This window comes from Protopterus annectens, chromosome 15.part0, assembly GCF_019279795.1.
Source record: "Protopterus annectens isolate FY-2018-M chromosome 15.part0, PAN1.0, whole genome shotgun sequence".
NCBI lineage: Eukaryota > Metazoa > Chordata > Ceratodontiformes > Protopteridae > Protopterus > Protopterus annectens.
The window spans coordinates 65231113-65257350 of NC_056749.1; the positions used below are offsets into that span (position 1 = coordinate 65231113).

The 26238-nt window shown below is 39.5% G+C and overlaps 1 protein-coding gene across 2 annotated transcripts in view; it reads right to left on the reverse strand.

The window, feature by feature from the left end:
- Positions 1–3083: 3083 nt before the first annotated feature.
- Positions 3084–26238, reverse strand: part of F8 (coagulation factor VIII) — a 2728596-nt gene continuing 2705441 nt past the window's right edge. For both annotated transcript variants that reach the window (XM_044057714.1, XM_044057713.1), the window contains one exon: positions 3084–3453. In XM_044057714.1, the coding sequence (XP_043913649.1) occupies positions 3298–3453 (156 nt within the window). In that variant the 3' untranslated portion in view covers positions 3084–3297. The remainder of the gene's footprint in view (positions 3454–26238) is intronic.

Below are 26238 nucleotides of genomic sequence, written 5' to 3' on the forward strand. Positions count from 1 at the left end.
ACTACAGTGAGGAAAGGGCAAATATCCCACTCCTCACTGTAACACGACCCCACAATCACAGTTTCGATTGCCAGCATTTTCGCTCATGTGAGCGTTCGCGCTAAAGTGTTTTTGTGCATCTAATATAGACGCGGATTAATGTACAGGATATGAAATGGGATGAAGAAATGGCCAGAGAAATTGAGACAAAAATTAAGAAAAGCTCCTAAATGGAAAACCACGGGCCCTGATGCAGTACATAACTTTAGGTTAAAGGTATTAACATCTTTACACAAAGATTTAGCTCTGAGCAAGAATTACCTATACACACATCCTGAATAGACACTAGCTTGGTTAACAACATGAAAAATGATACTTCTCTTAACGGTAACCTGAAAGTCATCTTAGACTAATTACCTGCCTTCTGACAATGTACATATTATGTATTGGAACTGATGTAGACAAAGTTTATAGTCATTTAGAAAAAAATAAAGTAATAAAAAAAAGCCAAATGGGGTAAAGGATCATTTGCTGCAAAATAACACTGTAGTAGAGAGTTGTAAAAAATGAATCATCTAAATATGGCATGAATAGATTACAAAAAAAATGTTATAATATCCCACATTCATGGATATTGGAATACTAATAAATATTGTATAAGACACACCCTACTCTGATAATGTACATTAAAAAGACCATGAAACAGTGGAAAACCATTTTACAGCTGAGCCATGAGGAAGTACAAATTATTATCCCAGGGATAAAAATTCAAAGGGGGATGTTGCAGGACCCAGTAAGCTGTTTACTTAACAGATCAGGCACAATATTATTTCCATAAACCAACCTTAAAAGACTTCTCATCTTCTTTTTTACGGATGACTTAAAACTGAATAGTTAATTTGAATTGGAGTTGAAAGCACAACTACAAATGCTTAAAACTTTTTCAGATGATATAAGAATGACATGTGCTCTTGTTAAATGTTCAAAAGCAACGTGTAAAAAATGAAAGCTGCAACACCAAGAAAATATCGACATGGGGCAGGACTCGGATATGAGGGAACCTGAGCAGGAAGGAGTGTATAAATATCTGGGAATAAATGATTGGTAAACAATAAAACATGAACAAATGAGAATAAATCTCAACAAGGAATATGTCTGAAGACTCAAACTAATATTGAAAACTGCCTTCACATCTAGGGATAAAATTCAAGCTATAAATCAATTTGCTTTTTCTGTTCTAACAATATTGGGCTGACTGATTAGCCCTAAAAAGTGTTGCATTAAATAGGCACAAAAACAGGAAAAATGCTTCATGCTTCACAAAGGATATATAAAAATCAGTATATACCAAGACTACATGTATTCCTCATTCTGAAGGAGGTATGGATCTGCTTGAAACTGATTACATGTATAGATATGCAGTAGTAGGACTGCATACATATACGCTGACCTCACAAGATCTGAACATAGTGAAAGTTTTAAAAGGCAAGGAAAAGACTGTAGGATGACATCTTTAGTGGAAGCATTTTGGAATGAAGCAAGAATGGAAATCAAACCAGAATAGACAAAAATCAGACAGCAACAAAAGACAGAACATGAGGAAAAGGATCAGATGAGAAGAAAAAAAAAATGGAAAATCCGCAAACCTACTGGCAGGCGGAGAGATTTTCTGGGCCAGCCTCATGTGGACCAAGCTTTTTTTACAGAAATGCTTAAGGAGAAGTAAATTTAAACCAAAAGATGAAAGGCTAATTGCGGCAGCCCAGGACCATGGAATATGTACACATTGGCTTACAAAGTCCATTGAACGGGTCAGACAAACAGACAAAGCAAGTTTTGTAAAACAGAATTAGAAACAGTCACACACGTTGTTGTTGGGTGTAATAAACTAATGGCAGAAGGTCTGTATACTGAAAGGCACAATAATGTGGCGAGACTGTTGTATTGGGGGACTGCGAACATTACAGTCCTGATGTAGCTGAGAAGCATTAGAAACATGAACCACAAAGCATTACAGAGAATGATGAAGTTTATATTACATGGGATCAGCCATTACCGACAGTTCAAAAAATAGTCATCATTGAAATCGCTTGACCTAATTAAAGCACGTAATGTGCAAGAGACAGAACGTCATAATATACTAGGATTTGCAAGTAGAAATAAGAGCAATGTGGACAAAAGATAACCAGACAGTCCCAAAAGTAGTAGGAGTAAAATGTTTAATAAAAAAGAAATTATAATCATACTTAAATATGCTACCAGTAGACATAACCCATATGAATTACAGAAGGGGCAATGCTGGGCACTGTGCAGGAAGAGCAAAGTGTTTAATAAAAACAAAATTATAATCATACTTAAATATGCTACCAGTACACATAACCCATATGAATTACAGAAGGGACAATTCTGTGCACTGTGCAGGAAGAGCAAAGTGTTTAATAAAAAATAAATTATAATCATAGTTAAATATGCTACCAGTACACATAACCCACATGAATTACAGAAGGGGCAATTCTGGGCAATGTGCAGGAAGAGCAAAGTGTTTAATAAAAAAGAAATTATAATCATAGTTAAATATGCTACCAGTACACATAACCCACATGAATTACAGAAGGGGCAATTCTGGGCACTGTGCAGGAGGAGCAAAGTGTTTAATAAAAAAAGAAATTATAATCATAGTTAAATATGCTACCAGTACACATAACCCATATGAATTACAGAAGGGGGCAATTCTGGGCAGTGTGCAGGTGCTGAGAACAGCACTGTTAACGTATATCAAAGACTGGAACAATACTAATTTCATGAAGTCTAATCATACCCTGACTTAGGAATGAGGGAACTTGGATAAATTAAACTGGGAAAAAATAACTGTAAAAAGATTAACCACTCTGGAGGATGGAGTTTGATTTTAATAGGTCAGATGTTTCTATTACGATCCTTGACCCACTCATACTGCTCCGTGGGTGTTCTAGCTTGGTACCACATGTAGCAGTTTGTTTCAGTTTCACTTTTTCTGGCTCCTTCAGCTGGTGTTACAGTGCAGATTTCTGTGCTGTACCACTGTGTATTTTGAATATAAGAATTAGTACACTGTTTAGTTTTGATAATATATAAGTTTATTTTACTGCCCATTTCTGTATTTGTATGTATGACAGAATATTAACATGGTACATTATTAAAAACGTAAATAAGTGAAATTAGTAACAAAATTCCAAACACTTTGTTCATTTAGAAGCATTTGACATTATCACTGTTTCCTCTATTTCAGGTCATAATATATACATTTATAATAATCTAAAACACAAGTGGGATTTTCTGTCACTGCCGTTGTTCAGCGTTACAACCCAGAAACTCCAATCGCAGTGCAATTCCATTGTACCACATCCTAGGGTGTAAACGAATGTACTGTGTGAATACTGGTGGATCAATTGAGTTCTCAGCCTGCTTCTTGTTCATGCTGTTTCCCTGGAACAACTGCAAAACAATAAGGTAGATAAGCCTGTTGATGTCAGGGATAAAGCTTCACACATAACAGCTGATCATGAACCAGAAATCTTAGAATTTACGGTGGGCTATTCAGGTACCAGTAGCAGAAAGTTAGTGTGGGTGACCTTTAAAACCACAAATGAAACTGGCCAGATGAAGATATCCCATTTATCACAGGTGATGATAAAAGGACTATCCTATACAATAATAATAATAACTTTATTTATTTATTTATTTAAAAATTTGATAAAGCAAGTGGCAGACTGGTCTCTTGATCCTTTTCAGCCACAACTTAGGTAAACACTAACTACAGTTTATTCAGTGTTAATTTGAAAGAAAATGAAACAAATTCATAAGATAGTAAATGACATACACAAAATAGTTACCTAAATTGTAACAGTAAATCCGACGCTGTCATTTTCATTCATTCCTCAATAAATGCACTTGGATCTGACTCAGTCACTTTTTCCAGCTCGTGGAAGACTGAAACTCTTGAGTTCTTCTCTTACTCGTAATGTACTAATCCCCTACCATACCTCAGATCTCATTTGCCAAATTTGCACATGGACATGGTCACTTGTAGCTCTTCAGCAGTAGTAATTTTTTTGTAAGTAAAAGTCGAAATTTCTTTATCATTTGACCCTTTTCTTAGTAAAGTTTTCTACGTATCCTCCCTTGCTCTTTCTACACCTTTTAGTGTTTCTTTGTAGAAATTTCTTTATCTTTTGACCCTTTTCTTAGTAAAGTTTTCTATGTATCCTCCCTTGCTCTTTCTACACTTTTTAGTGTTTCTTTGCAGACATTTCTCTATCTTTTGACCATTTTCTTAGTAAAGTTTTCTATGTATCCTCCCTTGCTCTTTCTACACTTTTCAGTGTTTCTTTGTAGAAATTTCTTTATCTTTTGACCCTTTTCTTAGTAAAGTTTTCTATGTATCCTCCCTTGCTCTTTCTACACTTTTCAGTGTTTCTTTGTAGAAATTTCTTTATCTTTTGACCCTTTTCTTAGTAAAGTTTTCTACGTATCCTCCCTTGCTCTTTCTACACTTTTTAGTGTTTTTTGTAGACATTTCTTTATCTTTTGACCCTTTTTTTAGTAAAGTTTTCCACGTATCCTCCCTTGCTCTTTCTACATCTTTTAGTGTTTCTTTGTAGAAATTTCTTTATCTTTTGACCCTTTTCTTAGTAAAGTTTTCTACGTATCCTCCCTTGCTCTTTCTACACTTTTTAGTGTTTCTTTGTAGAAATTTCTTTATCTTTTGACCCTTTTCTTAGTAAAGTTTTCTACATATCCTCCCTTGCTCTTTCTACACTTTTTAGTGTTTCTTTGTAAAAATTTCTTTATCTTTTGACCATTTTCTTAGTAAAGTTTTCTACGTATCCTCCCTTGCTGTTTCTACACTTTTTAGTGTTTCTTTGTAGAAATTTCTTTATCTTTTGACCATTTTCTTAGTAAAGTTTTCTATGTATCCTCCCTTGCTCTTTCTACACTTTTTAGTGTTTCTTTGCAGACATTTCTCTATCTTTTGACCATTTTCTTAGTAAAGTTTTCTATGTATCCTCCCTTGCTCTTTCTACACTTTTCAGTGTTTCTTTGTAGAAATTTCTTTATCTTTTGACCCTTTTCTTAGTAAAGTTTTCTATGTATCCTCCCTTGCTCTTTCTACACTTTTCAGTGTTTCTTTGTAGAAATTTCTTTATCTTTTGACCCTTTTCTTAGTAAAGTTTTCTATGTATCCTCACTTGCTCTTTCTATGCTTTTTAGTGTTTCTTTGTAGAAATTTCTCTATCTTTTGATCCTTTTCTTAGTAAAGTTTTCTATGTATCCTCCCTTGCTCTTTCTACACTTTTTAGTGTTTCTTTATAGAAATTTCTTTATCTTTTGACCCTTTTCTTATTAAAGTTTTCTACGTATCCTCCCTTGCTCTTTCTACACTTTTTAGTGTTTCTTTGTAGACATTTCTTTATCTTTTGACCCTTTTTTTAGTAAAGTTTTCCACGTATCCTCCCTTGCTCTTTCTACATCTTTTAGTGTTTCTTTGTAGAAATTTCTTTATCTTTTGACCCTTTTCTTAGTAAAGTTTTCTACGTATCCTCCCTTGCTCTTTCTACACCTTTTAGTGTTTCTTTGTAGAAATTTCTTTATCTTTTGACCATTTTCTTAGTGAAGTTTTCTACATATCCTCCCTTGCTCTTTCTACACTTTTTAGTGTTTCTTTGTAGAAATTTCTTTATCTTTTGACCCTTTTCTTAGTAAAGTTTTCTACATATCCTCCCTTGCTCTTTCTACACTTTTTAGTGTTTCTTTGTAAAAATTTCTTTATCTTTTGACCATTTTCTTAGTAAAGTTTTCTACGTATCCTCCCTTGCTGTTTCTACACTTTTTAGTGTTTCTTTGTAGAAATTTCTTTATCTTTTGACCATTTTCTTAGTAAAGTTTTCTATGTATCCTCCCTTGATCTTTCTACACTTTTCAGTGTTTCTTTGTAGAAATTTCTTTATCTTTTGACCCTTTTCTTAGTAAAGTTTTCTACATATCCTCCCTTCCTCATTCTACACTTTTTAGTGTTTCTTTGTAGAAATTTCTTTATCTTTTGACCCTTTTCTTAGTAAAGTTTTCTACGTATACTTCCTTGCTCTTTCTACACTTTTCAGTGTTTCTTTGTAGAAATTTCTTTATCTTTTGACCCTTTTCTTAGTGAAGTTTTCTACGTATCCTCCCTTGCTCTTTCTACACTTTTTAGTGTGTTTCTTTGGCACCATAGTTTGTATCTCCCTTTCCTTTTTCTGCCTTATACCTTTAAGGCATTTTCTTCTGTTACCATTGTTGGTAGTAATTTCCCTTTATCATTCATTATCTGTCTGCAAAAAAATATTTTTTTCTTCATTCTTTTAGAATGGGTATACATATGTATATAAATATACACATACTAATATTTCAAACACAGGCATTAATGCCCTTCTAGCCTGCCAATATACCAAAACATTTGTTCCCATAAGTATCCAGGCTGTTCTTAAAAATAACTAAACTAGTACTTTCTTTAATGTAGTTTGGTGGTATGTTCCATGCATTATCTGCTGTCTGAGAACCAATTAGTACACTTCCCATTCCTGTAGAATCTTCTACATAGGTTGACTGAGGTTGTCTGATGAATCTCTAGTACTGTTTTGATAACCCCAAACATTCCAAGAGATAGTTGTTTCTAAATGCCCTATATACCCGAATAACATCTCCTCTTAGTTATCTTTAAGAGCCACTGTACAAGTTCATATATTTTAGTCTTTCATAATAACTTAAAAGATGTAGCTGAATAACCCTCTGGTTTTAAGACTGTATGGCCTGTGGCCATAAAATTCCATTTATGTGATGCACACACTATGTGTGTTTATTGTTTAGGCCCAGCCGACTTGGATTCTGCATGTGATATTTATAAGGCCTTCAACCCTAGGGCCCTTATTGATCAGAGAAATAAGCTAATTTTGAGAGGATTATGCCCTTCAAAATCTTCCAGTACAGCATCTGGGGCTCAACTCCCCAAGAAATATGATGAAAAAGAGGCTAAAAAGTGTTCCCCAGACCCTACAAGTTCCTTGGCTCCAGGATTGGAACCGACTCTCAAAATTTCAAAACTTTCAGATCTGACCTGTTCAGATCCAAAGACAAAATCTCCTGGTCTGACTACCTTGGATCCAAAGATAAAAACATTGGATCTGACCCCCTCATCCAAAGAAGCATACGGATAAATGACCATGGATCCAATCTCTTCCACACCTGGATCTGGTGTCCTGTTGTCTCTAATCTCCTTTTCTGGAAAGGTGTCATCATTCTAGGGTTTCATCAGTAACTTCCTCTTCTCATTCCTCCAGAAGTCTGACCAAAGCAGATGTGGACAGGATGAGGAGGAAATTCCTGTCAATGGAAATTCAAATGGGGTTTCTCCTGGCTCCTACCCCATCAGGTCCAGAGACCTTCATGAGTACTACCCCACATATTTTGTCTCCTTTTCTGATCTGACTTGTTGTTTTGTAGAAATTGGATCCAAGGATCTTGGAGCCATCTGTAAAGGAGCCAAAGATCATTGTATCTTCTACTGTGATGCCACCTCTGAGCGGACATGCTGTTGGAGCTGGATAACTCTTGAAGCTGTAGTGTTGGCACCAGATCCGAGGTGTTGGAGTCGACTCTGAGGTTGTTGGAGTTGTCTCTGCCCTTTGGAGCCTTGGCGCTGGACAGCTTGACTCCGACCCCTGCCTCAAGTGGTTTGCCTTCAAGTTGGAAGGAGACAACTGTCCAGAAGCATGTCTTCTCAGAACTGTTTGTCTATTTCTCTCCAATGCATTCTGCTTTTGAGGTAGTGGAGAGAGTTTTCTTTGCTCCAAGAGAAAGGATGTATCCACCCTCCTTGGCTCCTACTTCCCAGACCTAGTTGTCTTTGCATCTTGAGCTTCAACTTCCTACATCATGGGGACAGTCAGCACAATGTCTCCAGGATACCTGGCAGGGTATATCAATATCTTCTGATACTTCTCTGTAACATCCAGTCAAAGAAGTCCCTAAGAAAAGAAAGTGTAAAAGGAGGCACATAGACTCTCCTCAAGAGTCTGTTACAGAGGATACTGATTTCAATGAAGTGGAAAGGTCTCTTCTGGAGACATACTAGAGATCTTCAAGCAAAGGAGTGCCTGGCCTACTGACAACCCTTCACAAAAGGAATCAGTATTCCTGGAAGACTTTGGAGTTGGCCCATCTACCTCCTGGGTGACTCTGTCCGCTGACAAGCTCATTGATTTGATCTCTTGATAGGTGTGGAAGGAACCTGATTCTGTTGAGCTGATCCCCAAGAGACCATACAGGATTCTGGTATCACCCAAGGATAGGGAGTTTTTGAGCAAGAGAGTACCAGTTGAGGCCATGGTCATAGAAGTGGCCACAAAAAAGTAACTTGCAGAGCAAAGTTCCTTTGTTTATTCCCCTAACAGGAAGTCTAGTGACTTTTTCATTTCAGTCACTAAATTATTTGACACACTTCACCAGACTCCAGAGGGATTTGATTAAAGAACTTACCAAATCCCTGTCTGGGACCATTACTTCTGAGGTAGAAAGCTCAGGTCTACAGTATATCAGTGAATGCTTAACTTAGCAAACGCTGTATAATCGACCCAAATATATCGAAACACCAAAAGCCTGAACACACAGAACAGTGATTTTTTTTTCCCTGGGAAAATAATCGCTGCTCCGTAAAAAAAAAAACCTAAACACTAAATAAAATGGGGGGCTTCACCCCAGCACCCCTCCTACTTAAATATACCAACTCCAAAATCACACCATAGTGGAGGAAATGGCAAAGTCCCAAAAACTGCCCAGTTATTTTTTTTCCCTGGGAAACAAATCGCTGTTCCATGCTTTTGGGATTTCACCATTTCAAATAAAAAGGGTTGATTAAACAGCATTCGCTAAATTAAGCATTCACTGATTTAATAGGAACCCAAAAGCTCAATTGCCTCACAGTTGGCTACCCTACAATCTATATCAAATTTGTCCATGAGGCTCATCTCACATGTAGCTGAAGGTAACCCAAGGGTAGTGGTTCAGGCATTTCCATTTGGAGGCATGCCTGAATGTACTTGTGAGATTCCGCGGAGCCCTTCAAGTCTTCCTTTGTCAATGCTCCCTTTGACAGAAGTTCTTTATTTGGCCCCAAGTTTAAAGATACAATCTCCAGGTGTGAGCAGGATGGTTAAACCTTATCTGCTGTGGGCATACATTTTTCAGCTCCTCAAAGGATCTTTTCTAGGAATCAATGAGGTGGTCAAAAATGTGGTTCAGAAAGTCCCATGGTCTCTTCCAAGGTCCATGTGCAGATAGTTTCCCCAGAGGCAGAGTGGGGGAACTCTAATGGAAGACACCTCCCATGCGGCAGAAGAGGTCCACAAAACCAAGGGTCTAGAGATACCTTCTATGACAGATCCTACCAGTGTTCTTGAATGAAGGCCTGATTGTCTACCTCTGGAGGCAGTTGGCAGTCATCTATTTCTGCACCAGAGAGGCCGGGTAGAGATTACAAAAGATTCATAGGTGCAGAGGATTATTTCCAGAGGTTATGAATACCCTTTTCTCTCCCTCTTAATGGTAAACAAAATTCCTGATGTTCCACCCAGTCAGAGGAAAAACAGCAGCACTAGCAATAAAATAGCTACTAGAAAAAAAAGAGTCATCCAAGAGGTACCCCCAGACCAGAAAGAGTCCAGAACTTACTCAGGACTCTTTTTAGTGCCAAAGAAAATAGGAGACTGAAGACCAGTTTTGGATCTCAGCATTCTGAACAAGTCAGTTCAGTACACCAAGTTCCAGATGGTCATGGTTCAGGCCATTCTGCCATTTCTGCACAAGGATGACTGGATGTGCCCAATAGATCATCAGGAGGCTTGCTATCATATACAAATGAACATATGATCCAGAAGATTCCTATGCTTCTGGCTAGGAGACAGTCATTACCAGTTCAAAGCACAGCCCTTTGGTCTCACCACAGCTACAGCCCCAAGGGTGTTCAATTGCCTGGCAGTAGTGGCAGCTCACTTGAGACTGCAAGGATTCTGTGTGTTTCCTTAATTAGATGACTTGCTCATAACCGCTGGGACTAGGCATCATCTGATCAAAGCATAAGATTATGTTCTCCAGTTATGCTCTCATCTGGGAATTACTATCACTTGCTACAAATCTCAGCTAGACCAACTCAAATATTGCAGTTTAACAATGATCCTGTTCCAGTGAAAGAAATACCAACACACGTACTGTAAAAATAAAAAACATTTATTGAGCACTTTCATCTGCTTATACCACTTGACTTCATCAGAATAACAATGTATACAAATAAATCAGTTTAAATAACCCCCTCAAGATCATGTGATCCCTGAAACCCTATATGGACCAATAAAAAATTTAAACTCACGTCTAGCTAGTCACTAATTAACCTATTCTCTCCAACAATGCAAGTTAAACTATGGCATCAAAAATAAAATTAAAACAATATTGTTCTTCATAAATAAAGTGCATTATATTCAAAAATATATTAAAGATGGTTAGAAAGACAAACTTCCAATAAAATACATTACTGATAAATGAGACAAATTGACAAGATATTTAAACTACATAAGAACAAAGCCTTAACACACTAATGAATGAAATATAATTATTGAGTCCTGGGGGTAAGTGGGCATTTAGTCTAATTTGCCAATTCATCTCCTTGGATTCGACCAAGTCAGCCTATGAACCACCCCTAGGATCCCTAAATACTCCTTCTAATACAAAAAACTGAAAATTATGTCCGTGAAACCTTGTAATATGTTTAAATAAAGCATTTTTATCATTCTTGTTCCTAATATCCAATGAGTGTTTGTAAATTCTATCTTTAAGTGTCCTCTTTGTTTTTCTGATATAAAAACTTGTGTAGAAATTGCATATAGCTGCACATACAACTCCAGTGGAGTTACATGTGAAGTAAGCATTAGGCCTAATGATGTGATTGTTAATTTTAACACTCTCTTGGCTAAGTATATATTTACATTGCTTGCAAAAGCCACATTTACATGTGCCTACCTGGTCCCTGTATGGAGAATTGTCAAAAAAAATAAACCTACCTTCTTGTAAATTTTTGTATGTTCGTCCTCTTTTGTAAACAATATTTGGTTTGTCACCTGACAATTTGTTGACACCTTCAAAACAAGTGAGAATTTGCCAGTTCTTACTAAGTATATCTGAAATAAATTTATGATCAACACTAAATCTTGTTACAACAGAATAGCTATAATTTTTCTTAGGAGGGTCTAACAATTCAGAAGGTTTTTGATCTCAATAAAGGATGAAGAAACCCTTGTTGCCTTTTTAACACAATCTCATCCTTAATACTTTTTATAAGTTTAATTAGTTAACCTCTAGAACAAAACATATCTGTCAGCACATTACACTGTATGTTTAAATCTGAATCTTCGGACACCATCCTGGCTAACCTTATGAATTGTCCTTTTACAATCCCTACTTTCTGATGCTCAGGATGGGAGATGGAATAGTGTAGTAAATTATTATAGTGTGTAGGTTTTCTATAAATATTAGTAAACCTTCTATTTACCAAATCCAAATCCTGTTTACCAAAACCTTGTTGAGTTCTACATCTAAATAATTAATCTTGGTGGCATGGTAATTATATGTAAATCTCAAAAACATTGTGCTTTTAAGATAATCTACAGAATTATCTATTTCAGAAACACTTATTCCAAATCAAAAAATGTTGTCAAGGTAATGTAGGTAGAGGTTTCATGGTTTAGGGGAATTTCTTTTCCCATTGTGACATTATAATGTGGTTTAGGGGAATTTCTTTTCCCGTTGTGACATTATAATGTGGTTTAGGGGAATTTCTTTTCCCGTTGTGACATTATAATGTGGTTTAGGGGAATTTCTTTTCCCGTTGTGACATTATAATGTGGTTTAGGGGAATTTCTTTTCTCGTTGTGACATTATAATGTGGTTTAGGGGAATTTCTTTTCCCGTTGTGACATTATAATGTGGTTTAGGGGAATTTCTTTTCCCGTTGTGACATTATAATGTGGTTTAGGGGAATTTCTTTTCCCGTTGTGACATTATAATGTGGTTTAGGGGAATTTCTTTTCCCGTTGTAACATTATAATGTGGTTTAGGGGAATTCCTTTTCCCGTTATAACATTATAATGTGGTTTAGGGGAATTCCTTTTCCCTTTGTAACATTATAATGTGGTTTAGGGGAATTCCTTTTCCCGTTGTAACATTATAATGTGGTTTAGGGGAATTTCTTTTCCCGTTGTAACATTATAATGTGGTTTAGGGGAATTCCTTTTCCCATTGTGACATTATAATGTGGTTTAGGGGAATTCCTTTTCCCATTGTGACATTATAATGTGGTTTAGGGGAATTCCTTTTCCCATTGTGACATTATAATGTGGTTTAGGGGAATTTCTTTTCCCATTGTGACATTATAATGTGGTTTAGGGGAATTTCTTTTCCCATTGTGACATTATAATGTGGTTTAGGGGAATTTCTTTTCCCATTGTGACATTATAATGTTGGCGAATACGGGGGCACACGCACCCTTCATTCTCATTCCTTGTTTCTGCAAAAACATTGTCCCTCAAAGTAAACACAGTCGTTACATAATATGTTTCCATGAGGTTATAAAGTGCGTTAACTTCTTCATTAGAAAACTGCTTCGACTCTTAACACAAACTGATGGAACCATTCCATACCTAACTCATGTGGAATAATGTTGAAGAGGTTAATGTCAAACTATCATGTCTTTAATAAAGCCAAGTTCACTCAATGTGCTTAGAAAGTGTCACAAATCAATGCATGGATCATCAAAATGATTCACGGTATTTTTAAGTGAGATGCCGATATATCTTGCTAATAGATGTAACTTGGATTTGGCTGCATTCACTATGGGTCTTAAAGGGGGGACCCTGACCATTCTTGTGCATTTTTGGCATACAAAAGATTGAAGGCACCATAGGATATTTGAAGGTTAAGGACTGCAAAAGTGCATGTTCAGTTTGTCCTTGGTCCTCCATATCTGTGATTAATAAATACATTTGTCTATATGGGATGTTGACACAATTAAGTGAAGTTTCTTCATACAAATCACTATCAAAGCAAATGGAGATTGTTTCTGTACACATAGTCCATTTTGGACCTAATAATAACCCCTCCCCCTTTGTCAGGTCTCCTTAACCACAAATTTCTGTTACTGCACAATTCATGTAACAGTGAATGGTGAGACTTAGTTAAATTGTTTTCAAGTATCTGGTTCATTTTAGAAACCATTGCCCTAAAATCAAATTCGCACAACTTTTCAAAAAAAAAAAAAAAAGTTAAACATATAGGCAATGGTGAATTAAAAACACTCTTTCTATGTAAAGGATGAAAAAATATAGCAGTTCATTGGAGCATTGTTTGACACAGTATACTTGACAGCCTATCTTCCTTTACCAAGGGTACAAACCATATGATTTCAAGTAAAAAAGATCATCCAACATTCTTCTCTCTCAGCTCAATTGATCCTTCAGGCATTGGGGTCAATGTCTGCTGCAATAGTTTTGGTTCTGTTAGCAAGATACCACATGAGAATTCTTCAGTGGATCCTAGTAACTCAGTGGTCTAGTCTTCACCAACCTTTGTCCACCCAAATCAAAATAACTCAGGCATGCAAAAATTACCTCATTTGGTGGATTTACTCTGATTAAGTAATGCAAAGTTACCACTTTCTCACTCAGCCCAAGACCATAGTTACCAAGGATGCTTCCCATATCAGGTGTGTGGGGGGGGTCTTGGGAAAGACAATCCAAGGCACATGGTGCCTCGAAGATGCCAATATGCATATCAGTGTCCTAGAAATGAGAGCTGTCCTCCTAGCACTGCAAGCCTTCCAAGGCACTCTCCCTTCCAAGACTATTGTGATTCAGATGGACAATATGTCAGTGGTCTGGTACATCAGACAAGGAGCAACCAAAACTTATCCCCTGTGTTGAGAAGCTTTCAGAGTGTGACAATAGGTGCTGTCATTCACTCAATTTCTAACAGCAATGCTTATTCTGGGAAATTCCAGTGTGATAGCAGACAAGGTAAGCAGATCCATTCTAATGCCTCACAAGTGGTCACTCAACAGGAAAATGGCAGAAAAGATATTCCATCAATGGGGCCAAACTTGCTGCGACCTCTTTGCATCTTCCCTCAACAACAAGTGCAGCAGGTTCTTTGCCCTGTTCCTCCTACCAGGAGAGTCACTGAGAGACTATCTTATCCTCGATTGGCCCACTGGTCTCTTCTATGCCTTTTCTGCAATATCTCTCTTCCCAAAATTCCTTCAGAAAGTATCTTGATTGAAGAGCACAGTCATCTACATTGTTCCTTATTGGCCTCATCAGATTTGATTCCCTTTCTTAGGCCTCATATACTTCACCCACCATGGACTCTGGATCCAGTTCTAGACCTCCTGTCTCACCCAGCAGGCATGATACACAGAGGTATTTTCGGCCTAAAACTGACTGAATGGCTTCTCTACTTCCACTGATAGCTAGACAGCCCAGGCTTTCTTCCTCCATATGTCATATTCTTCTGTCTTCCCACAAGGCTTCCACTACAGAAATTTACAGAAGTAAATGGAAAGGATTTGTTGTTTGGGAGCAGCAAAATGACATTGATCCCTTTTCAGTGTCAGTACCTAAAGTTCTTGAGGTTTTAGCTATGATTTTTAATGAAGGTGTCGGTTCAGCTATTAAAGTACAATGTTCTGCCATTTCTAATTATCACATTTGATTAAATAATTCATTTTTAGCTTCTTTCAAACTTTGTAAGGCCTTTATAAGGGGAACCTTTCTTCTTAGACTCCCCTTTAAAGGTCCCACTCCCCATGGGATATGAATTTGGTTTTCCAATATTTGACCCAATCTCCCTTTGAATCTTCAGACAAATGTGAAATTATTTATTTATTTATTTATTTACATTTGTTGACTGGGAGTGTCCGATTGGACATAGGTCCATTTTCAGTGGAGGCCCAGGGAGAAATGCTCCACAGTTAAAATAAACAGACAGTAGTTTCATTGGATTACATAGCGATTAATAATATAACATAGCATTTACTTACAACATATTTACAGATGAAGAACACAGTACATCAGTAGACAACTAGAATCTTTATCTGTGAAGTACATAACAGACATTAACAAATGTTACAATAAGAAGTTCCTGCTGTATAATAAGTACTAGGCTTATGAGCATCTGAGCTTGCTATAATCAAGGTAGTTAGTGGAGTGGAAAGAAAGGTAGTGGTTGGATGGGGTGGATGATTTTAGAGTGGGAGTTTTCAGGGTATAGCCAGCATGTTTTTAGGTGTGCTTTTAGTAAAGTTTTAAAGTGGGTGCATGATGGTATGGAGGTAATTGTGGGTGGGAGGGAGTTCCATAATTTGGCTATGGTGCAAGAGAATAGTGCTTTACCAGCAGAGTTACTGGCTTTAGTGTAAAATGTAAAATTTTTAACCTGTAAGACTGTCTTTTTAGCAGCTATAACCTCTACTAAAAGAGTCTCAGGACTTCAAGCCCTATCTTCTAACCCTTCTTATTTGATTTTTCATAAGGACAAAACGACTCATCCTTCCTTCCAGAGGTGGTTTCTAAATCCAATATTAATCAAACTATCAAGCTTCCAGTTTTCTTTTCAAATTTCACAAACTAGGGAGAGGATATGTTGCACCTGTTGGATATCCACTTCACAGACAATTACATTTTTAGGCATATGTTGCACCTGTTGGATATCCACTTCACAGACAGTTACATTTTTAGCTACATAGGATAAACATTTTCAGGAAATCATATCAATTATTTGTCTCCTTTTTGGATTCAAAATTGGGCAAACCAGTTACTAAAGTAACTTTAGCCAAATGGCTAACTGATTGTATTTCCTTTGTTTACAAAAAAATGGGGGTTTCTTTAACAGAACCTTTAAAAACTCATTCCATCAGGTTTATGGGAACTTCTGTATTTTTATCCAGATCTTCCCTTGACAATATTTGTGCAATGGCAGCTTGGGTTAATTTTCATACCTTTATTGCTCATTACAAATTGGATCCAATTTCTAGGGGATCAGTGGTACTCAGGAATATCCTACCAATGTATTTGAGCTCCAGATACTGTTATTTGATATCATTGTTATTTGTTAATTACTATACAGGCTAAAAGGTCAGCAAACAAGATCTGAGGTATGGTAGGGGACTAGTGTATTATGGGTAAGGGAGGAGCTCAAAAGTTTCAGTGCTACACAAGTTGGAAAAAGCAGCCAAGTTGGATCTAAACCCATTTTTTGAGAAAGAATGAAAATGGACAACACAGATGGAATGTTATGGTGAGTACATAACTTTTTGTACACAGTAGCAAATATGTACAGAATATACCCAACAGTAAGTACACAATATTTATTTATTTATTATTTATTTATTTATTTATTTGACATTTGTTGACCGGGATTGTCCGACTGAGCAAAGCCCCTTTTCAGCAGATGCCTGAGGAGGAAAGCTCCACTGTACATACATAGAAGTAAAAATTAACAGTATTAAAGTAAAGTAACAAAATATTAAATAATAACAGATAAAAAGAGAGTCCTACAGGTACTGTTATACAATAAAGCAAAAAGGCAAACATTATAGGATTGATCAGTGTACACTAAAAATAAGCAATAGAAACATTAACAAAAATATATAACAGTATAAGTATGATAAGCAACAAGAAAGAACAATCATATAAGTGGAAAGAATAAATTATAAATAAATGAACATTAAGAAAAAGACAAACTTGAAATATGTCATTAGACCACTTTGCAATAGAGAGGCTAGTGAAAATAGAAAGGAAAAGAGATCACGTAGGATGAATACCTTGGCAGATCCAGGAGCTACTGAGGAAACCCTTAAGAGAGTTCTTGAAATCTTGTGTATGGGTGATATTTCTGAGAGTTAAGGGAAGCTTATTCCATGAAAGAGCAGGAAATAGCTATAGAGATTCTGTCCAAAAGATTGTTTTGGTTTGTGAATTTGTAACAGACTTAAGTCAGCACTTCTAAGAGACCGAAGAGGTTTGTAGAGAGAGACAATTGAGGAGATGCTAGGACAGGATAAGGGCTTACTCAAAATAGAATGGATAACAAGTTGTTGTGTAAATAGCAATTGGTTAGGAAACTCAAGCCAACTGAGTGTCTGGAGAGCAAGACAGTGGTGAGAGTGAGAGGGCAGATTAGTAGCAAATCTAGCAACTTTGTTGTAAGTAGTTTCAAGTTTAGAAAGTAGCAAGGACTGTAAGTTGGTTCAGATCTGGGAGCTGTAAAAGAGGTTAGGGAGAAGATATGCTTGGGCAAGTGAGATTCTAGATTTAGGAGTGAGGAACATTTTATTTCTATACAGAAGGCCAAACTTTTGGTGAGTTTTTTTGATAGTGTGAAGAACATGAAGATCAAATTTAAGTTTGTCATCTATAATTATGCCAAGGAGTTCATAGGTTCATAGGTTCATAGGTAGGTACTAGGCTATCTGCCCTAGGGCATTTATAAGCCTAGCCAGAATTTGTTGGCTTTCGCCTCCCTTTTTGACTAGATTCCTGAGCCTCTGTCCAGCAGGGCCATAGAAGTGATCCCAGGAGCAAATTTGCGATTACCCATCCACTCGTCAAGATTTCTCTTGAAGAGGGTCAGTGGGGTTCAGGCACCTAGGCGGTGCGACAACCCACTGTGAGACAACTGGATGTGGACAGATGGCAGTATGGAAGTTTAGCTGCAGTGACAAATGCCTGCAGACAATTCCCTGCGAAAAGAAAATGACCCCCTGCACCCTAACCACAGGTGTGAGACAAAAACCTAGTATGTGATCTACACACTACACCCCCTAGAAAACACCGTGTGCAACTAACACTGTAACATGTGCCTAGAATAGGATGCCAAGTGGGCATTAAAGTGGTACACTGAAACCTGTGTGCTGTGGGCAAAGCCTTTATTAATGCAAAATGTAAAGTAATGTGGGAAGTGCTTGGTACATACTAAACCATGATATAATCATAACTTATAGAAATGTGCCACAGCACGGAGGAAATCCTGCACGTCACTATAGTCACACTTATGTTGCAAGATGTGTTTTAGATGACGCTCCCTTACAACAACTCAGGTACCAACTCCTTTTCCCAATGGTTCTTGGAATTTATAAATTCCAATGCCTTGGATCAACTAATCCATTGTCCCACCAGGGGCTCCAATATCCCAGACCTGGTCATTACCAACATGGGAGACAGATGCTCCACCAGTGATCACCCCCTTATTGGTCACGTCTGACTATAAGCAAATCATCCTTGACATCCACATCCAACAGGAGCAGAACTTAACAGATACCCGTCGAGAATCTCTGTTGCGGGGGATGCCTGTGACACCACAAAGGAAGACAATTGTTGTAAGGGAGCGTCGTCTAAAACACATCTTGCAACATAAGTGTGACTATAGTGATGTGCAGGATTTCCTCCGTGCTGTGGCACATTTCTATACGTTATGATTATATCATGGTTTAGTATGTACCAAGCACTTCCCACATTACTTTACATTTTGCATTAATAAAGGCTTTGCCCACAGCACACAGGTTTCAGTGTACCACTTTGATACCCACTTGGCATCCTATTCTAGGCACATGTTACAGTGTTAGTTGCACACGGTGTTTTCTAGGGGGTGTAGTGTGTAGATCACATACAGGGTTTTTGTCTCACACCTGTGGTTAGGGTGCAGGGGGTTCTTTTCTTTTCACAGGGAATTGTCTGCAGGCATTTGTCACTGCAGCTAAACTTCCATACTGCCATCTGTCCACATCCAGTTGTCTCACAGTGGGTTGTCGCACTGTCTAGGTGCCTGAACCCGGGTCAGTGAGGGGCTCTGCCTAACATGGACTGGGATTCTATTCCAGAGCACGGGAAGCCTTTGGGATATGAATCTATCCCTCCAGCATGTCCTATTTATTGTTGTGTTAAGGTTTAAATCCCTGGAGCGTGTAGCTCTAGTGGATTTGGTTTTCTTGAGGTGGAGCATGTCGAACAATTTAACAACCTTGTAGGTCAGGCAGAGATCATCTCTGAGTAGGCGGTAAGCAACTGAGTAGAGCTGGAGTTTCTTTAGTCGAGCTGCATAGGGCAACTGTTTGAGGCCCACTATCCTCTTGGTGAGGTATTTTTGAGGTCTCTCTAGCTGTTGCAGGTGTCTGTTAAGGTACATCCCAAATGGGATGGTGTACTCAATTATGGGCCTGATAAGTGATGAGTAGAGGGGCACAATGACCTCTCTTGATCTAGATGTGTACCCTTTTGTGATTAGTTGGGCTATATAGAAGGTCTTTCTAACCACTTTGGCAATGTGATTGTCAAAGGAGAGGTTACTATCTACTTGGGTCCCCAGATCCCTGATTACTTCTTCCGTAATTAGTGGATTTCCTCCTATATGGTAGTTTGTGGGCTCTTTGTTTTTCCCAAAGGGGATGACTATACATTTTTTTGCATTTAGCTTGAGGCCATGGTTCTGACACCAGGTATCAGTCTCCGTAAGGCCTTTCTGGAGGATGTTTGTGTCAGCCGGAGATTCGATTATGGCTCCCAGTTTGCAGTCATCTGCGAACTTGGTCAGCCACAGTCCTCCCGTGTTTGCCTGTACCTCAGAGAAGTATATACAGAACAAGAGTGGCCCCTGGACTGATACCTGTGGGACGCCACTTGTGACTGGTTTAGAGTCGGACATGGCACCCACAACTCTGACCATGTGAGTTCTATCCCTGAGCCAGTTTGCAACCCATCTTGTGATGTGTAGGTTGATTTTTAAGCTGGTGAGCTTATTTATGATACCTGAGTGAGGTATTGTGACGAAGGCCTTACTGAGGTCTAGGTAGGCTATGTGGGCCCTGAGTGAGGTATTGTGACGAAGGCCTTACTGAGGTCTAGGTAGGCTATGTGGACTTATTTATGATACCTGAGTGAGGTATTGTGACGAAGGCCTTACTGAGGTCTAGGTAGGCTGTGTGGACTTATTTATGATACCTGAGTGGGGTATTGTGACGAAGGCCTTACTGAGGTCTAGGTAGGCTATGTGGACTTATTTATGATACCTGAGTGAGGTATTGTGACGAAGGCCTTACTGAGGTCTAGGTAGGCTGTGTGGACTACCTTTCCCTCATCTAAGGCTTTGGTAACTGTTTTGAAGAAATCAACTAGGTTTAAAAGGCAAGATCTGTCCTTAACAAAGCCGAATTGGTGGAGTCCAATGTTTGGAGGTTCCCAATGGCTCTGTTAATGAGATCCAGGAAGATGCACTCCATAGCCTTGCAGACCAGGCTAGTCAGGCTTATAGGATGATAGTTCCCGGGATCCATTGTGGCGCCACCTTTGTGGAGTGGGATCACTGCTGCTGTATGCCATTCTTTGGGTACATAACCTGTGGTAAGGCTGAGTTGGAATAGTGAATTCATGTGAGGGTTTAGTTAATTTTGGAGCTCATGTAAGACGCAGCCCGGGATACCATCTGCTCCCACTGATGCTGTGTTTTTTTTACTTTGGAGAGGGCTGCTTTCACCTATGTGTCTGTGATGTCTGGAGGACTGCTTTCGTCTGGGAAAGACACAAGCCCTTTTGGGGGGAAGGGGGGTGAAGTTTGCACTGAACCTGTCCACCAGGATGTTGGCAATGTCTGTGGGTTCAGTGTATTTTGTGCCATTATGCACCAGCTCAGAGCAGATCTGAGAGCTGCCACCCAGATTTTTGATGTAGCTAAAGAATGCCTTGTGATTATCTTTAGAGTCTTTGGCAATTTTTCTTTCGAAGCTGGCCTTTGATGATTTTATGAGGGATCGTAGTTTCTTACTGGTAATGATCAAGGATGCCTTCACTTTGTGGGATTTTGCCTTGTCATGTAATAGCTTCCTCCTTCTGTTGTATAGCTTGTTTATGGCCGAGGTCCACCAGACTGGCCTTCTGTTCTTGGAGGAGTGAGTCTTTGTTTTACTTGGGATGGGCATAATCCATGCATTTCTGTAGGTGCTCATAGAGTGCATTTGTAAAGGATTCTGCAATTTGGGTACCATTTTCCATTAGCCCGGGGTCTTTAAAACTTTCCACCTTGGTCTTGAGAAGTGTGAAGTTTACTTTTGAGAAGTTTTTCACAGTGGTTTCCCTTGCTGGGGGTGGGGTCGGGATGTGGATGTCCATTGTGATACATTTATGGTCTGATCTTACCAACGAGGGATTTACCTCTGGTGTGGAATATTGAGCCCCCATGTTGGTGATGACCAAATCCAATATGTTGTCCCCTCTTATAGGTTCATAGGTTCATATGTTGGTACTAGGCAATCAGCCCTAGGGCCTATACAAGCCTAGCCATAACAATTCCCTGGCTATTTCTTCCCACACTATTTACTTCCCTGGACCCCTGTCTAGCAGGGCGACTGACGTGATCCCCGGGGTGAATTTCCTTTCTCCCATCCAATCATCAATGTTCCTTTTGAAGAGGGACAAAGAGGCACTCTGCTTGACATGTATGGGCAATCTATTCCAGAGTCTGGGGAGTCTCTGGGTCAGGAACCTATCCCTCCAGCATGTTTTGTTTATTGTGATGACAAGGTTTAGATCCCTGGAGTGTGTGGCTCTGAGGGATTGGGATTTCTTTAAGTGTAGCATGTCCAACAGCTCTGGGTTTGACATGGCCTTGTATGTTAAGCAAAGATCGCCTCTGAGTAGGCGATATGCGACAGAGTATAGCTGGAGTTTTTTAAGGCGGTCAGCGTAGGGCATCTGCTTTAGGCCTGTGATTCTTTTAGTGAGGTATTTCTGTGGCCTTTCCAGTTGTTGCAGATGTCTTGAGAGGTACATACCAAACGGGGCATTGTATTCTATAATGGGTCTAATGAGGGATGAGTACAGTGGGACAATGACCTCCTTTTTTCTGGATGAAAAGCCCTTAGTGATGAGGTGTGCCACATAGAAGGATTTCCTGACTGTTGTGGCGATGTGGTTATCGAAGGTGAGACCACTGTCCACCTGTGTCCCTAAGTCTCTTATCAAACTTTCGGAGTTTAGTGTACTGCCACCTATATGGTAATTCAAGGATACATGTTTTTTCCCAAAGGGGATAACTATACATTTCTTGGCATTGAGCTTGAGCCCATGGCTCTGGTACCAATCATCTGTTTCTGTAAGGCCCTTTTGTAGAGTATCCACATCATTTGGGGATTCAATAATGGCTCCCAGTTTGCAGTCATCTGCAAACTTTGCTATCCAGAGTCCCTTAGTGTTGGCTTGTACTTCAGGGAAGTAGATGCCAAACAAGAGCGGTCCCAGGACTGAACCCTGAGGTACTCCACTTGTCACTTGTCTGGAGCTGGATTTGGAGTCTGCTACTTTTACAGTGTGGGTTCTATCAGTAAGCCAGTTAGCAACCCATTGAGTGACGTAGGGATTAATGCCCAGCTTAGTAAGTTTATCTATGATTCCAGAGTGGGGGATGGTGTCAAAGGCTTTGGCAAGGTCTAGATAGGCTGTGTGGACCTCCTTACCCTTGTCCATGGCTCTGGAGACTGATTCAAAGAAGTCAATCAAGTTCAGGAGACAAGATCGGCCCTTCATTAACCCAAACTGGGTGGGGTCCAGTGTTTGAAGGTTGCCAATGTCTTTGTTTATAAGTTCCATGATAATACGCTCCATGGCCTTGCAGATAAGGCTTGTCAGACTGATGGGACGGTAGTTTCCAGGATCCAAGGTGGATCCCCCCTTGTGGAGTGGGATAACTGTAGCTGTGCACCACTCAGTGGGCACAAAACCTGAGGTGAGGCTATGATTAAACATGACACTTAGGTGAGGTGCCAGTTCATATTGTAGTTCATGTAGTACACAGCCTGGGATGTCATCTGGTCCCATGGATGCTGTATTCTTAGCTCTGGAGAGTGCATTTTTTACCTGTGTGGCCGTTATTACTAGAATTTGGCAATCTTCCGGTATTGAGATGGGCCATTTAGGGGGTGAGAGGGGAGTGAAGTTGGCACTGAATTGATCTGCCAGGATATTGGCAATATCCTTGGGATCAGTATATTTAATGCCATTCTGTTTTAGCTCAGAGCAGATCTGAACATTGCCATTTAGATTCTTGACATAGTTATAGAATGCCTTGTTGTCTTTGGAATCTTTGGCAATTTTATTTTCGTAAATAGCTTTGGAGGATTTTATGAGGGATTTCAGTTTCTTACTGAGGCTGGTAAGGAAGTTTTTTGCATCCTGGGATTTTCATCTTTTCTGCAACAGTTTCTTCCTTTTGTTGTAAAGTTTGTTTATGGCAGGGGACCACCAGATTGGCTTCTTTTTTTTGGATGAGAGCATATTGGTTCTATTTGGAATGGCACAATTTATGCATGAGTGTACGAACAGTGCCTTAGTGTAGGATTCAGCAGTTGAACTTTCAGCTCCCGTCTGCATGGGTGTCATGAAGTTTGTCACTTCTGACTTGAGTAGCATGAAGTTGGCTTTGGAGAAGTTTTTTATGGAGGTTTCCTTACTGGGGGGGGGGGGGTGGGATGTGGATGTTAAGGGTGATTAGCTTATGGTCAGACGTGACTAACGAGGGGGTGACCATAGGTATGGAGCATCGATTTCCCATGTTGGTAATGACCAGGTCTAGGATATTGGAGCCCCTGGTGGGACTATGGATTAGTTGATCCAGGGCATTGGAATTTATGAATTCCAAGAACCGTTGGGCAAAGGTGTTGGTACATGAGTAGCTTTCCCAGTTAATGGCAGGGTAGTTAAAATCACCCAGTATTAGGGTGTTTGGTTCTATCTTAATATTTTCCAGTATGTGTGGAAAGGTGTAGTGAGAATCTTGGTGTATGGTGGGGGATCTGTAGCAAGCTACAATTTGGATTGCAGTCTTACCTAGTGTTAGTTGCACCTGGAGAATTTCAGATGCACTGTGTTGGGCAACTAGCCTGGTGGTGTGAATATCCTTGGTGAATATTGACACTCCTCCACCTTTAGTGTTTCGGTCCTGCTTTGGTGGCCAAAAGTGTGGTAAGAGTTGTAACCTGCTATTGCAGGGGTGCTCTCTGGAGCCTTGAACCAGTTGTTGTGGTGACCAGTTGTTCCATGGCATTTGAGTTTATAAACTCCAGGAACTGTTGGGCAAAAGAGTTGGGACTTGAGTAGTTTTCCCAGTCAATGTTTTGGTAGTTGAAATCCCCCAATATCATTGTGTTTGGTGAGACCTTCATATTCACCAGTGTTCTCAGGAATACCGAGTGGGGTTCCTGAGACAAGGCGGGTGATCTGTAGCAGGCTATAAATTGAAAAGCAGTTTTGCCTACTGTTAGTTTCACATGGATGGTTTCTGCTGCCTCATGCAATGCCACTAACTTGGAGGTGTGGGTATCCTTGATGAAAATGGATACTCCCCAATCTTTAGTAGTCCAGACTGAGTTCTGGGGCTGAAAAGAATGGTATGAGTTGAATCCTGGTAATGCTGGGGTGCTCTCTGGAGCCTTGAACTAGGTTTCTGTTACTGCACAGATATCGATTTTCTCCATACTGGGGAGTGCCTCGAGTGCATGCATCTTGAGGGTTAGACTTCTGGTGTTTAGTAGCATTACCCTTAGTTTTTTGTTTCTGGTATTGTCTATGTAGGCGGGTTTTTCTTTTGGGCTTTGCCTAAAAAAGGCACTATGGGGGTGGCAAGAGCCTTAGCCAGTATTCGAAAGCCCAAAGGTGACAGGAGCAAGCCATCCCTGGCAAAGCAATGTGGCATGTCTAGCATGTCATCCCAGGCTGACAGACACTGGATCCCCTTTGAATGACACCAATAGCTTAGCCAATTGTTAAAATTGATCATTTTGTCTTTATACTGCAGCATCATTCTAGATGAGGGCAATATGCTACTCAGGGTCAGGGTCATACCAGCCTGGGCTACATGATCAGAGAGCTCCTCTATGTCTCTTTTCATGTAGTCCAGGGAGGTACATCTCAGGTCATTCACACCAACCTGGACAATGACAGAGTCATATTTGTATCTGCTGTGGAGTGACCTGAGTACCTGTGTTATGTGGCGGCAATTACTAGTGTATTAGGTGTGTTATTTAGCCTTAGGGGCTGTGACTGTGTGGCACACTGACTTCGTGAAGTATGTGATACGTGTAAGTTGTTGTGGTGTGGCGGTTGCCTGGGTGTCTGCTTTGAAGGTCTCTGCTGCTTTGGCAGATTTTTATTTAGAGCCTCCGAATATGTTTTTGTGATTTTATGTGTCTTGTTTGCTGGTGCGTTTGGTCTATGTGAGACTGGTTTTGTGGTGTGAGTGGTTCCCTTCTCCCCTGACTGAGTGTGCCAGTCTTGGATTGAGAGAGCTCGGCCTCCAGTTTGGCTGCATAGTTGCATCTTTCATAGGTTCATAAGTAGGTACTAGGCTATCGGCCTAGCCAAAAAATGTACCCTGGCTTTTGCCACCCAAGAAAATTATTTTCCTGTGCCCCTGTTGAGCAGAGCCACAGAAGTGATCCCCGGGGTGAATTTCCCATTTTCCATCCAATCATCAAGATTTTTCTTGAAGAGTACTAATGAGGAGCTCTGTTTGACATAGATAGGTAGTCTGTTCCAGAGTATGGAAAGTCTCTGGGACAGGAATCTATCCCTCCAGCATGTTCTGTTTATTGTGGTGACAAGGTTTAGTTCCCTAGAGTGTGTAGCTCAGAGGGATTGGGATTTCTTTAAGTGGAGCATGTCCAACAGCTCTGGATTTGACATAGCTTTGTATGTTAGGCAGAGATCACTTTGAGTTTGTTGGAAGAAGGAGAGGGTTGTCTGTGTACATAAGGCAATTGTAACATTGCCTCAAGATTCCCAGATTCACCAGTTGGACTGGAGAGTATACCTGAAACTACACTTTGGACATGCCTGGATAGTTTAAGGAACTGGTTTATTGACTGACTGGAATGGACGAATAGGGAACCTTGTACTTCTTGATAGTATCAGGGGTGTAGTGCTAAAATTTGTTAGTGCGTAATGAGAAATTTGAGCAAGTACTGGGCTGTAGAATGAAGGTTGAGTGCTTACTTTGAGAGTTTGTCTAATTATAAGGGAAAACTTGAAGAGCAGACTTTGTGGAGCCGGGAATTGTTTAAAACTGCTTAAACGGCGCTACGCTACATTGCGCAACATTGCGCAATGT